Here is a 15128-nt window from a genome sequence, read left to right as displayed (position 1 = left end):
TTGCCTCCCCCACTGGGTATGCAATTAATTGCTGTTTCTAAGACTGTCTGAAACACTCAATTCAATGGCTTCTCTTTCTACTCACTCTCTATGGGATCACTGACATGACAACTTGTGTTTCTTCTAAAATCTTCATCTTCCCTTGGTTTTAACAGTGGCTTACTATCTTGGTTCTCTTTTATTCTGAACGTACTTTCAATAGCTTCTTGTTGCTTTCAGTCCTTGCCCCTCAAATCAAGATATTGCTCAACAAATAGTATTTGCACATTATTTTGTTCTTATCTTATTTTATTGAATCTTCTATTTCTATGGCTATTATTGGCTTTGCCCTAGATGAATACCATACTTCTATTCTTGTATTTACCGTTTTCCTGAGTGCCAGAGCCATAAGACCCAGCATTCTCTATGGATGTCTTGTCGCATCTATAATTCAATATGTTCAAAACTGAGTTGATCTTTCTAAATTAGCCTATTCATTTAATACAGTAATAGTAATAATCTTGAATGGATATTGGGGAAGAAATTGTGAAAATACATAGCTAAATAATTCTAAAATTCATATAGAAGAATCAATGTACTTCAAGAGCAAAGGCTAACAAATGCTCATCCAGCTATTAAGACATTTCATTGAAGAATTTTAGGCAGTCAAATCCATGAAATGTAAAGGAAGTCTAGAATTTCAGCCATGTGTGTTTATCTTCATATGCATATGTAAATGTATGTGTATATGTCTATATATACATGTATACTTGAGTTTTAAAAACTGTTCTGAAAATCACTGGAAAAAATAGATTAGTCAATATATAGCACAGAGACAACTGGTTAACTATTTGGTAAGGTAAAAGTAGATATTTTATCACATATCCATGGTAAAATACATGCTAGGTAAAATATAGATTAGATTGTAAATCTAATACCTAAGGACACTAGGTGGAGATGGCTCAATTTAAGGAGATGTGGTGTATAAACAAATACCATGAGACAGATAGAATGTGGAGAAGAGTCAAGACCACAAAATGGGCCAGATGGAATGCCTACATAAACCCGAGACCTCAAGAGGTTGCTGCAAGTGCAAAATAGAAACCAAGCTACACAAAGAAGACTGGCAGTCAATAAGGTCCCTTAAAGCAGAGATAGCCAATCAGCCAAGTACCCACTAAGTTGATTGAAGCTCATCCTTAACCCCATGTTTGTGCAGGAGCAGCAATAGCAGCACTATGCTCCTTTGCTTAGGTGCCCACCAGTTTTCCTTTCTTTCTGTTTAAAAAAAATATTTTCAAATAGTTGTGTAAGGAGGTTTCAACTGAACATGTCCATGTATATATGCAATGCATCTTGAGCAGAGTCATTCCTTCTATCATTCCTTCTATTATTCTCGACCCTCCCATGTATCTTAATAAACTTTGCCTCTCCTATTCTCCTGTCTTGGGAATTTCCATGGTTCTAAGATAAGTCACAACATGCCAGAAACAAATACAGGCACATATTTTCATAACTGTAGTACAAAGGAAGACTTTGTAATGACATCAGAGTCTCAAAATATAGAGGAAAGTGTGGGAAAATCTGATTAACAAGAAATTATATACACAGTTGTAGCATCAGAAAATATTACAAACAAAATTGAAAGACAAATAATAAGTGAAATCAATGTGTCAATATCCTGAATAAAGCTAAATGAAACAAAAACAAACAAAATGTGAAAATTTATGATTGTTTCCCTGCTTCTCAATTATAAATAATGTTTATATATTGTATGATTCTATTCTTATAAAATATGCAGAAATGACACACTTAGAAATCAGAAAGTAGATTTGTGATTGCTGGAACTGACTGTGGGAGGAACAACACTATAAATGGGCCCAAAAAAGGTTTTTTACTGATGTGAACGATCTAAATGAGATTTGAGTGAAGACGAAGGGTGCACAATTTTATAAAACTTACTAAAAATAACTGAATTCTACATTAATAATAGATGAGTTTTATGACATGTAAAGCAGATATTAATATAAATGTTAATATAATGGCATGGGAAATTTTTTCAATGCTTGGTGCCAGATGAAATATATTTCTCATGTACAAGTGGTATAATTCTATTCCATTATTTTCAGCCTTATTTAGGAAAACATTGAGAAGTATTACAATGATGATCCAGCCTAATTTGCCTTACCACTGAGGAAACCGAAGCCCAATGAGTTAAATTAAATGCTTTGTCTGAAGTCATATAATCAGATAATGGAAAAGCTATGACTTGCACACAGTTTGCTGAGCCACAAGCTTAGTGTTCATTGCATTATATTCTACTCTCTTTCATGACAGTGTCTTCACCCAAATGAACTAGGATTTCAAACTGCAGTCCTTTCTGAAATCATGATTGAATATTTATAATAGCTGATAGTTTTCAGTGTGGGAGAGCATTACTGTGGTAGATAGATGTTCCTTGTGATGACTTGATGTGGGAAACTGTTTAGGTACAAACATTAAAAAATAACTATCGTTTAAAATGCTTGCTCAAACGTTTTGAAAACTAGATTTGAAATGCAGAGAGCTGAAAAGCAAGGGAGAATGCATCAAGTTACAAAGCCTGTTATTAAGGGTTGTAGTAAACAAAATACCTTGAGAGCTTCCTTCAGACAAACAGATGGATATTTCATCATTTCTGTCATTATCATCTCCTATGTCAGGCCCAGCTTCATCTCCAGGTGTGAAAGCAGACAATGAGCCAGACTCAGGCTGCTCAGAGAAATCAGCAGGGCCTCCTCTTGGAGGTGGAACTTCAATCCCCATTAAACGATATTTCCTTCTTCGATTCCCAATCCAAGTCTTTGTAAGAGAAAAGAAGGGGAAGTTTTGTAAACATAGAAAACCTAGAAGTTCTGGCCATTACAATAATAAATGGATGCAGCATAAAATGTGATTAAAAAGAAGAAATAATAAGTATGCAAAATAATGAAATTTTCATGGCAATAAGCTGAAATAAAAACAATTATAATTTTATTTTAAAATAGTTTACTAGTAGAAAGAGGTTACTTATCTAAATATTAATTCAAACAACATGTAGTTTATTACAGGTTACTTTTGTTTCCATTTTTCTTTTGTTCCTGAGAAACAAAATTCACCAACTGTTTTTTTTAAAAGAATTAGTATTTTTCCCCCAAAGAAGCCAAGCATATAGCTATAACTATGGTTCATACTCCATAATTTACCTTATTGGAGTATCTAAATTTTTTGTGGTACTGGCGATTAAACTGGAGTCATGTTCTTAGTCCTTTTGAAGCAGGATAGATGAAGGGAAGATGAGGAATGGTCAGCTTACAGCAAATATAGGAGATATTTCTTTAGGTACTTCCCTTAAGATTAAGGGAACAAAAGCCATTTTAGGAGAAATGAAGCAGGATAACTTAAGGAAACTGAGGCCTGGTGAAGGCAACTCAGAAATACGGTATTTAGAAACTTAGAAATGCTATCTTTGCTTCAAAGAGAGCCAACAAGATGTATGCATTCCTGATAGATGCATTCGTCACCCCAAGAACTAACATTTGTCTGTCAGGATGTATGCCTTCCTGAGAAAAACTGCTTCCTCAAACTTAAGCCACCTCTTGCCCCAAAAGGCAATGATAAGGATCTGTTTTATGGTAGGATGCATTCTTACCTTGAAACTCTGAAAATAACACCAGGTGTGATTATAGCATAACATTGAAGCCAGACCCCCTGCCTTTACTCTAACAGCCCAAGCAGCAGTGTGTCTCTGTCTCTCTGGGTATCTCCTTGTGTGTGTGTGTGTCTCTCTCTGGGTCTCCTTGTGTGTCTCTACATGTTTCTCTCTCGGTGTCTCTTTGGGTATCTCCTCATGTGTGCGCGTCTCTCTTTGTCTCTGCTTCTTCCCATGAAAGCACCTACACTCTGCTAGACTGTGTCTCTGCCCCTTTGTGTGTTTGTCTACTTTTTGTCTATTTGTCTGTTTGCTTGCTTGTTTGCTTGCTCAAAAAAGCTCTGGCAAGTTTTCTTACCATTGTGACTTGTCCAGAAATTCTTATTCTGCTATGGAAGTCAAGGACTCTAGTGAAGAATTCCTACATTCAAAGACACACTTCACTAAACTTTACCTCCATCCAGTGACACTTTTGCTTTTATTTTTCAGATAGAATCCATTGTTAACTTTTCCCAAGAAGGCCTGGAACCAGCATCCTTCCTTCCACGTAATGAGGATTACAGGGGATTGGGTCACTGTGCCTCACCTTAAGACCAAGTTTTACAATGGCTTCCCCCACAGGTGCTGGGGATGGAGACCAGGGTCTCATGCATAACAAGCATGCTGTCTACTACTGAGCGACATTTCTGCTCTAAAACATTTCATATTGAAATAATTTTTGGAGTCACGGAAAATCTCAAAGATAATTCTTTCATTCTTTTTCACTGTTCCCTCTAACATATGCCTTAAAAAATGATCACAATATGTTATTCTAAGCTTTTGGCCTTTACATCTGAAGCTGTTATCACCAGTCATACATAGGCTTCCCTGCAGATATAAGTTTTAAGTTCTTTAGGATAAATGTTCAATAATGCAATTTCTCAGTCATTTGATTACAGTTTTATGAGAAACTGTCAAGTTGTTTCCATTGGAATTGTGCTATTTTACAAAAACTGTCAAGTTGTTTCCATTGGAATTGTGCTATTTTACTTTCCTATAAGAAATGTATGAGAGATCAGGATTCTCAGCATGTTTGGTAGTATTTAGTGTGCCCAGTAATTTTATTTTCTGTGCTGAGTATTGAACCCAGGACTTTTCCTAGGCAGACACTCTACCAGCAAGAATCATGAAGTTCTTAATATATTTTTTCTAGTGACTAGTGATGTTGAATCTCTTTCCATGTCCTTATTTGCCATTTATATATCCTCTTCAATGAAATGTCTCCTTATTTTCTGATGAAATGTTTAATTGAACACAAAAAACTGGCTGCTTTGGGAGCCCTTTATATATCTTATATATGGATTCTTTGTCTCATTCGTAGTTAGAAACTATTTAGTGCCAGGGTGTGGACTAAATTCATTGAAATAATCAGCAAAATCAACAAGTATCTAGCAAGACTGAAAAAATATAAAAAGAGAAAAGGTACAGATTAGCTATCACAATAATAAATTCAATGATATCATTACAGACATTGTAGTGATATAAAAGAGGCAAAAAAAAACCCACCCCAAACAAACTTGATGATTTATGTGAAATGGACCAATTGTTTGAAACGCAAAAATTATCGTAATATAAAATAAAATATTTTATTAAACTTATAATATGAAGAATAATTAAGTCATCATAAAGATCATCCTCTAAGAAATATCCAAGCCCCCAAAGCTTGCAATTAATACCATACTTAATGGTAAAAAAAATAAAAATATAATTTTTCCCCTCTAAGAACAGCAGTGAAACAAGATATCTGCTCTGGCTAACCATACCAAATGTAGTAGTAAAGATATTAACCCGTATTTAAGAAAAAGAAAGATGAGGTCTGGGAATGCGGCTTATCAGTAGAGTTCTTGCCTAGCGTTCACAAAGCCCTGGGTTTGATTCCTCAGCACCATATAAACAGAAAAAGCTGGAAGTGGCGCTGTGGCTCAAGAGGTAGAATGCCAGCCTTGAGCAAAAAGAAACCAGTGACAGTGCTTAAGCCCTGAGTCCAAACCCCAGGACTGGCAAAAAAAAAAAAGAAGAGAAAGAAAGAAAAGGAAAGATGATATATACAGATCAGAAAGGCAAAATAAATAAATAAGTAAAACAAGTTAATACAAATGTGTTAAGTGAAATATGCTAGAATCAAGGGAGATCTCAAATAGTCTAATTCCTTACTACTGGGAGGAGCCTAGGAGGAGGGAAAGTGGGAGAAAAATGATGGAGTGAGTAGCAGGTAAAGTAAGTAATGCATTCACTTCTTCATATATGTAACTGTACCCCTCTGTGCATCACCTTGACAATAAAATTAAATTTAAGAAAAGAAAATCAAAGATCAGCAAAATAAAAAGCCAGGAAGCAAGTACTTACATGGGGCAAGGTGGGATAAAGGGGAAAGTGGCCCAGAAATGAAGAGAAGAGGGGGAAATGCAGATAAGAATTCACTGTGAATTTTAAAAAATTAAGAGTGAGGGAAGAAGTGAATAGGGAAGGGGTGGGTGAGAATGTTGAAAGTGGTGACATTGATCAAGATATATTGTGTTCATAAATTTCTTTGTTAAAGGGTAACTTCTTTGTATACCTACTTAAAGACAATAATTAAAATTTTTAAAAAAGAATGAAAAGAACTAGAATAATAAAGCTCTCCTTTTTGTAGATTATATTATAGTCTACACAGAAAATTCCAAGTAACTCTCCAATACCCAATAAGTGAATTCAACAAAATCTTTGAAGACAGCATCAACGTTTAAAAATCACTTGTGTTTCTATATGGCAAAAGTGACCAAACTGAAAGGGTAACACTATTTTCAATCACTCACAAAGAAAACACTTAGATGTCAATGTAGCAAAACATGTGTAACATGAACACACACACACACAAACACACACACACACACAGCCAAAACTATCTCTATTGTGAAACAAATGAAAATAGTTGTAAAATAATAATGAGACAGTCTATATTGATCAATGAAAAGACTCAGTCTCCTAAAGATACCTTCTTCCCAAACTGATGTGCAAAAACGAAGCAAGATTTTTGTGCATTTCTAGAATTATATATTATAATTTATATATTTGTATATGATTTATAGTATATATGTGCTAATTATAAAATTTGTATGGAAAGGTAGTAAACTGGTATTTCTAAAAATATACGGAAGAAAATAAAGTAGAAAGAACCTACATATTCAATTTCAAGACTTATTAGATCTGGGCTCTTGCCTGTAACCCTAGCTACTCAAGAATCTGAAATCTTATGAACATGGTTTGAAGCCAGCCAAACAGTAAAGTCTGTGAGACTCCTATCATCAATTAACCACCAAAACCCCCAAAGTGAAGCATCCAGGCCTGAGTTTAATCCCAGGAATGGCACCAAACCAAAAGCAAACAAAAAGACTTACTTGATCAATGGCATGGAAGAGAATGGAACAGAAGCGATCCCTCATAAGTATGACCAGTTTAGCTGAATTTTGACAGTTTCAAAATCTATTCAACAGATGGGCTGGGGATATAGACTAGTGGCAAGAGTGCCTGCCTCGGATACACGAGGCCCTAGGTTCGATTCCCCAGCACCACATATGCAGAAAACGGCCAGAAGCGGCGCTGTGGCTCAAGTGGCAGAGTGCTAGCCTTGAGCGGGAAGAAGCCAGGGACAGTGCTCAGGCCCTGAGTCCAAGGCCCAGGACTGGCCAAAAAAAAAAAAAAAAAAATCTATTCAACAGAGTTATAGGTATTTTTACAAGAAATAATGCTGAAATAATTGGTTACACATAGTAAAATAAAATTACATTTCATTTTAACATGTCTTATTAAGAGATGAATTCAAGAGGAAGCACAGAAATGGAGAAAGGGTGAACCAATCCAGCAGAGAAACCCACTAGACACTATGCTGGAAATGAACTACACAACTTTGGGGAGAAAGGAAGTCAGGTGGGGTAAAACTGGGAGAGAATGAAGGGGAAGGAGACACTCTTCAAAAAGGAAATGTACTCATTACCTGACTTATGTAACTGTAACCCCTTTTTACATCACCTTCACAATAAAAATTTAAAAATCTTCAAAAATAAAATGAAGAATAAAATTTGTGGGTGGGGACAGGTGGGAAAAATTGGGAGAAAGTGAAAGAAAGGGTGACATTGTTAAAAAAAATGTACTCTTTATTAGACTTATGTAACTATAAACCCTCTGTACATTGCTTTTATAATAACAACAAAATGCATGAAAGGAATAAAAAGAGATGAATTCAAAATAGATGATAGATTTAAATTTGAACTCTAAGTTTGTATATGATACTTAATCTCTGTATATTATCTAGAATTTCTATAGAAATACAAAACTTTCTTAGATAATTTCTAATATAAATAAAAGAGCATGAATTAAGTTAACATTAGACTTGGCAAATTTTGAAAAAATAAATGCAGTCTACCTGAGAATCATGAGCCAAGATATGATAAGGACACCTGCACATCAATGTTCATTGCTACATTATTCACAAAAGCCAAGACATGGAAACAACCCATATGCCCCACAATAGATGAGTGGATCAAAAAAATGTAGTATCTATATACAATGGAATTTTACACTGCTGTAGGAAAGAATAAAATGACATCATTTACAGGGAAATGGATGAAAGTAGAACAAATTATGTTGTTAGGTAAGCCAAGATCAGAGAGACAAACAGCATGTTCTCCCTGGTATGCAGAAGTTAGATCTAAAACTCATTGGGATATGATAAATTACACAGGATTCTAGACACACACAGTGAGACCAAAAGAAGATAAAACAATATACATACTGAAATGAAATCCAAAGATATAAAAACAAAGGATTTTTCTCTAAATTAGTTTTTCTTCTTTTTATGATGACTCTGTATTCTTTACCTTTTATACTGTGCATTCACATGCACATCTGTGAGAGGGTGGGGGAGAGGAAGGTACAGTATCCAAGGAAAAGGATGAAAGAGTACAGCAGTGGAGTTCCCGGAATATTGATGAAAGTGACCTATACAACACCTGGGTGGAGACAGGAGGGATGGAGTGGGAGAGAATGAGGGAAAAGATGACACTGAACAAAAGGAAATGTACTTATTACCTGATGTGTGTAAGTGTTATTTCTGCTGAATATCACTTCTAAAATAAAAGAATAAATGCAGGGCAAAAGAGAAGAGCTATTCAGTGAGTCCAAGAAGATCAATTGCTGCTTATTTTTGTTCATGGGATTTGTATCTCCAAATTCAAGAAATATAGTACCTAGGAAATATTTAATATTAAATACTAAATGTGAATCTGAAATACATGGATTGTTTTGTACACACCCAAGAAGAAGTTACCAAACAGAAAACATAATATTTATAGGCAATAATTTTCATTGCTTTTACTACCATCCTCCATAGGAGACATATACTAGCTTAAAAAATAGACTTACATTTCTCAATTTCTCCTTATACTATCTCATTGAAAACTGACTAGTAGACCCCAGGAAAGAAAAGAACTGTAACTTCTTACTAAAGTGACTTCAATTTGTCATGTAGTCTCTTTTGGCCCAATCTGTTAATACTGATGCTTATCAAAATGCAATGCACAAACCAATTTTTGTTTATCTTCAACTTCTTTGGCACCCTTCTTAGGAGAAGTGAGTAATTGTGGAACGTACATATAATAATGAAATGTAAAATATGTGATGTGAATATTTGAACTATGTGAGATTTTATTGCATACTGAGGCTAATATTTCTCCTTTGGAATTGTGGTAGCAAGCCTGGCCCAGAACTTGGGAGAGGGAGGTTATATAAGGAGTTTCAAAATGTAAAAGGTATGGGAAATGAGTCAATAATTAGAATGTTAATGGATTTATTACATTGTTTGAGAGAATTAGAGATGATGAAATTAATCTCAGAGGCTGCTATAGTCTAAATATTAGTGCTGCCCATTACCATCATTAATATGTCCTAACTTTCAAATACTATTTGAGAAATGATCTGGTTACAAAAGCGACTTGCTCATGAATACTCAACACATTTTTAAATAAAACTCCAGAGAGACCCCTCATCACTTCCACTACAAAAAGACAACTGTTTGGTAAAAGAGCCCTCATCAAATGTCTCGTCTGCTAGCACCTTGATCTTGGACTTCCAAGCTCCCACAACTATGAGAAAGCTTGTCTGTCATTTAAAACGATTCAGGCTATGGTATTTTGCTGTATCAGTCTGTGATTGTGAAATTTATTTGTTAATTTGACTGAGTAAAGGAATGTCCATCTGGCTCAAAAAATACTATTTCATGTGTGTTCTTGAGTGTATTTCTGGAAGAGATTAGAATTTGAATAGGAAGACTGACTAAGTAGATACTTACCAATGTGGGTGGGTATCAATCAATTCATTTGAGGGCCTTAAGTTTCCACATAGTCTCTGCCTGAAATCTTCAAAAAAATATTGAACATATAACTCTGTAAAATTCTCTGCTATAGGTTTTGGATGGATTTTTTCACCAAAATGCTTTTCCTTGAATTAAAACATCTATTTTCTATTTTTGTACATATTGTTGGCAATTTTTTTTGTTCCACATCTACTTTATATCAAACTCCTTCTGCACTCTATTAAATATGTAAAGGGTATTTCTCTCTATTTGAAAAATTCAGTTTTGCCAACATTTCTTTGGCCAGTCCTGGGGCTTGAACTCAGGGCCTGACCATTGTCACTGGCTTCTTTTTGCTCAAGGCTAGCACTCTACCACTTGAGCCACAGCATCACTTCTGGCATTTTCTATATATGTGGTGCTGAGGAATACAGGGCTTCATGTATTCAAGGCAAGCACTGTACCATGAAGCCATATTCCCAGCCCCATTTTCAAACATTTTTTATGAGCCATGGAAAGTTATTTTTATCACTCTAGATGTCAATGTTTTTTTTTTTTTTTTGCAGTACTGGAGTTTGTACTTGAAGCTTCATGCTTGCTGTACCACTGTACCACTTGAGCTATACATTCAGACCTTTTTGTTCTCATTACTTTTGAGACAAGGTCAATCTTTTTTCTTGGGATAACCTGGATAATAATCACCTTCCTACTGTAGTTGGGATGACAGGCATGTGTCAGTATGTCAAGTTTTTATTTATTTACTTATTTTGTTGAGATTGGATCTTGTGAACTTTTTGCCTAAAATGAACTCAAACAATACTCTCATCTTTGCCTTTTGAATAACTAACATGAAAGGCACGAAGCATTAGTGCATGGATGGGCCTCAGATGTTTTACATATAAAATTAGGGAGCTAGTTTCTAAACCCTATACTTACCAAGATAATTTATTTCTCTCCAGGATGATCATCCACTCATAGAATAATATAGTATGTTTTCAATAAGAATTTATATGTAGAAAGGCACAAATATAATCACCATTAAAAACGAGGAATCTCAGGCCCTATAATTTTCTAGGTACATTCCTATTAGACAATATGAAATGTTATACCAAACTCTTAGTCTGATGTTTGTTTTTATATACTTAGCAATCTGTATATGTTATATTGTTAGACACTCATCATTCAATCTTGAAAATATTGCAGAATATCTATTATGGACCAAGCACTTTTATGGTGCTGGGGGTATAGTGATATAAATAGTAGGAATAGTCTATAGCCTGATAAAACATGAAATTATAATGCAGTGGTAGTATAAATAATAAAATAGATAATCAAATGTAAATTTAAAATGGACCAAGTTACAAAGAGAAATAACCATTTTAAATATTTAAGCACAATGACGTTATACAGTGAACTCTTTGTTTTTCAAATTTATTTGAATCCTATAATCTTACTTGGGAAAAGGTAATATACATAATAAATATTTCTGAATTCTTCCTTGCAGATTCAGATTCAGTAGGCCTAGGTCAGAGTAATCTCAATTTTTTTTTTTTTTTGGACCTGGGACTTAAACTCTGGGCCTGAGCACTGTCCGTGAGCTTCTTTTGCTCAACGAGAGCTCACTATTACGTGAGCTACAGAGCCACTTCTGGCTTTTGGGGGTAGTTTTTGGAGATAAGAGTTTCATGAAGCTTCCTGCCCAAGCTGGTTTTGAACCATAATCCTCAGACTCAGCCTCCTGAGTTAGGATTACAGGTGTGAGCCATTGATTCCCAGCATAGTCTCAATTTTTAAAGAAGTATTCAAGGAAATTCTTATGACAAAGCATACTCAGATAAGATAGAAGTGGAAATAATGTCACTCTGGGAATAAAGAAACCAGGACTACTGTGGTTATTAGGTCTTGAACAAGCTGTCCTTTCTTATTCTCTCTCTATCTCTCTCTGTCTCTCTGTCTCTCTATCTTTTTCCTTTTCTCTTTCTCTTTCTCTTATTGGACTCAATCTCAGGACACCCACCAACTTTGAATCGATGTCTGCAATAGATAATCGTTTATCCTATAATTGAAAAACACTCTTCTACTTAAAAACATTCCAAATCTAGGCATATTCCTTTGAAAATGAGTACATTCTGAAATGTAAAAGCATACATTATTCCAAAATTTGTTTGAAAACTATATCTCACACATTTGAATACACATTTATACAAAATCTAGACACACAAGAGCACATTTGAACACCCACTATAATCCAATCACAGACAGGAAGGGCAGTCACTAAATAGAATTACAGCAAGAGAGGAGGGGGAACTAACCTTTCGTGAGGACATATGGGGTTTCAGCTATTATCTACATATAATATCTCAAAATAAACCCCTTTGTATCATTCATATTTACTAATAACTGAAGCTTAACAACATTACTATTTTAATGAACACAGAGCCTTGCACTGGCCAGGCAGGCACTCCAAAGCTTGAGCCATGCCCTCCAGGCCTTGTTATTTTAGTAAGATTTCTGATAAGGTCTGGTGATTTTTTCTGGACAAAACAAAAGAAAACTGCACTTCTACTTATGCTTCTCACATAACTGGGATGACAGGAGCAAGCCACCCCCCCCCCATTTTATTGATTGCTAACTTTGTTTGGCTTGCTTTAGCCAAACCAATCCTTTCAATTCAAAAGTTCCTTCAATTTCTGCCTCATGAATAGCTGAGATTATAAGTGTGAAGAACTGTGCACACTACACATTAAAATTTTTGACTATGACCCTGGAGCCAGTGGCTCATGCTTATAATTCTAGCAACTCAGATGGCTGAGATCTGAGTATCATGGTGTGAAGCCAGCCAGGGCAGGAAAGTTCATGAAACTCTTATTTCTTGTTAACCAGCAAAAAGCCAGACGTGGAGCTGTGGCTCAAGTGTTAGAGTAAAATAGGTCAGGTACAGCTACTGCATCCAGCGTGCAAGCCCCAGTACCTAAACAACAACAAAATTAACCATAGTAAATTCGAAGTTCCTTGTAAAAGGTGCAGATTTCTTATGGCACTTTAAAAGAGTTTTGACACATAATAGATGCCCAGCATCTATAAATGAATAAATCAGCAAGTGAATGGGCTCTAATCTCTAACATACATTTCAAGTTAAAGAAATATGCACATTGCTAACACCATTCAATAAAGTCAAAGGAAACATATTATGGTTTCTTTTTAAACTTCTTAGGAAGTACAAACTCTTCCCATATCCTTGTGTTTGTTTTCTGAAGTTCCAGTTCCAACTGTAGTCTGAAAAAATAGTATTTTTCTGACTTTTTCAAAACAGAGACCAGAGTCATGTAAATTTTATTATAGTATATTCTTTTGTTTTATTTTATGATTGGCTATGGTTACTCTCTTACTGTATTTAACGTAGAAATTAAATTTTATCCTGGGTACATGTGCATAGGAAAAATTTGCTTTATAAAGGAGTTGGTACTATGTACAACTTTAGTTATCCATTGTACATCTTAGAACGTATCTCGCATGGATAAGGGGATAAACTTGATGTGACTTGACAAAGAAAAAGAAACATAAAATTTCCAAATTATATTACAAGTAATATTTAACTAGACATCTAGAGGCAAAGTTCATTTTGGTAATAAGTAACACAAAGGTCTAGTATACTCAAAAACATCTAAGTGGTTTCTCCTGAATTCTCGAGAACATATTTATATAGCAAATATATTCTTCATTAGAGTAATTTACCAAATATTACAGAAGTACTCTCCCCTCTTTTTTGAGGTGGTTGGCAAATTGAACACTAACTACAAATAAAAATATAGCGAGTACTTCCCTGTTCTTTAATCAGTAAGTGTTTTAACTTATCCTAAGCAGAAAATGATACCATTTCTTCCTCATTTTTCTGCATATTAGGACATTGTGCAGGGTTATAGGTCATAGTAATGTCTGAGCAAGGACCTCTATATCAGTGGCTTTGGTCTTTCTGCTTCTTTTAAATAGTATGCCTAAAATAGATTGATATAATCATAGTAGAAATCCTGTGGATATGTTATCATTCATTTGGGAGTATAAGCACACACACACGCACACACACACACACACACACACACACACACACACACACACACACACACACTAAAACAGTCTGCCATTATCTCTTTTCTTTCAAAATACAAGGGTGTCAGTCAAGGAAGCCCTACTGCAGAAAGCAGCTACCCTTGCACAAGATGCTTATTATTATCAGTGCCAGATTAAATACACAATCTTAAAAAATGAAAAAGTCAGTAGAGAGATTAGAAGATAATCTTGAGGATCTCATAGATATTTTCAAAGAGCAGAAATATAAACAAATTAAAGTGAGAATCTCACAGTAGCAGTTGGACTTCAGGTGCAGACAGTAACCAGTGCAGATTACAGCAAGTTTTGAAAACTTCAGGAAATTTATCTTTAAGATTATGAAACTGTGCCTCTTCCAAATATGTCTGAATGTATTAGGAGATGTGCCTATATGCTGGGAAAGGGTCTAAGGATAAATTAGTGGTAAGTGCATAGAAAATTAAGCAAGCAAACAAAACTGATTAAATTATAAACTCTAGGGGAACAAAATAATGTTATGCAGAAGAGGGAAAAAAATGACAGGCTGCATAATTCAAAGATGGAAAGCACTTACATAGTCATAATAATGTTAATACAGAATGTCACAGTAACTAAAACTAAGGTAGGATAAAGAGAAAGTATGCCTGCAAGTGAAAGGATCAAGGAGGCAATTTTAAAAGATATTTTTGAAGCTTTCAATTTCAAAGTGAAATTTCAACAACAAATGACTAACGGAAAAAAATCAAGAAGCAAGAATATGAACAGATATGAGGAAGACAGCTAGTTACTCCTCATATTGGTTCTCACCTTCTTTCTGAGTTATAGCACATTTAATTGGCAGCATGATTGCCCACAGTAAAACTATATTTGAAGCTTTCTTTGAAGTTTATTATGACCATGTAACTAACATTTAACCAATGATATAGAAGTGAAAGAATATTACAGCAGTTTCTACAGTTTCTATGAAATTCCTTGAAAAGACAGCAGGTATGTACTCTTTGATCCTTCTGTCCTCTCATTTGTACT

General features: G+C 34.9%; 1 protein-coding gene across 1 annotated transcript in view; it reads right to left on the bottom strand.

Annotated features, from left to right (window-relative positions):
• Positions 1–15128, bottom strand: part of Hdx (highly divergent homeobox) — a 114352-nt gene that overhangs the window by 19917 nt on the left and 79307 nt on the right. Inside the window, exon 6 of the mRNA XM_048336245.1 lies at positions 2613–2820. Within this exon, the coding sequence (XP_048192202.1) occupies positions 2613–2820 (208 nt within the window). The remainder of the gene's footprint in view (positions 1–2612; positions 2821–15128) is intronic.

The sequence above is a fragment of the Perognathus longimembris genome, chromosome 28, assembly GCF_023159225.1.
Source record: "Perognathus longimembris pacificus isolate PPM17 chromosome 28, ASM2315922v1, whole genome shotgun sequence".
NCBI classification, from domain to species: domain Eukaryota; kingdom Metazoa; phylum Chordata; class Mammalia; order Rodentia; family Heteromyidae; genus Perognathus; species Perognathus longimembris.
This window is presented reverse-complemented; position numbering and strand designations above follow the sequence as displayed.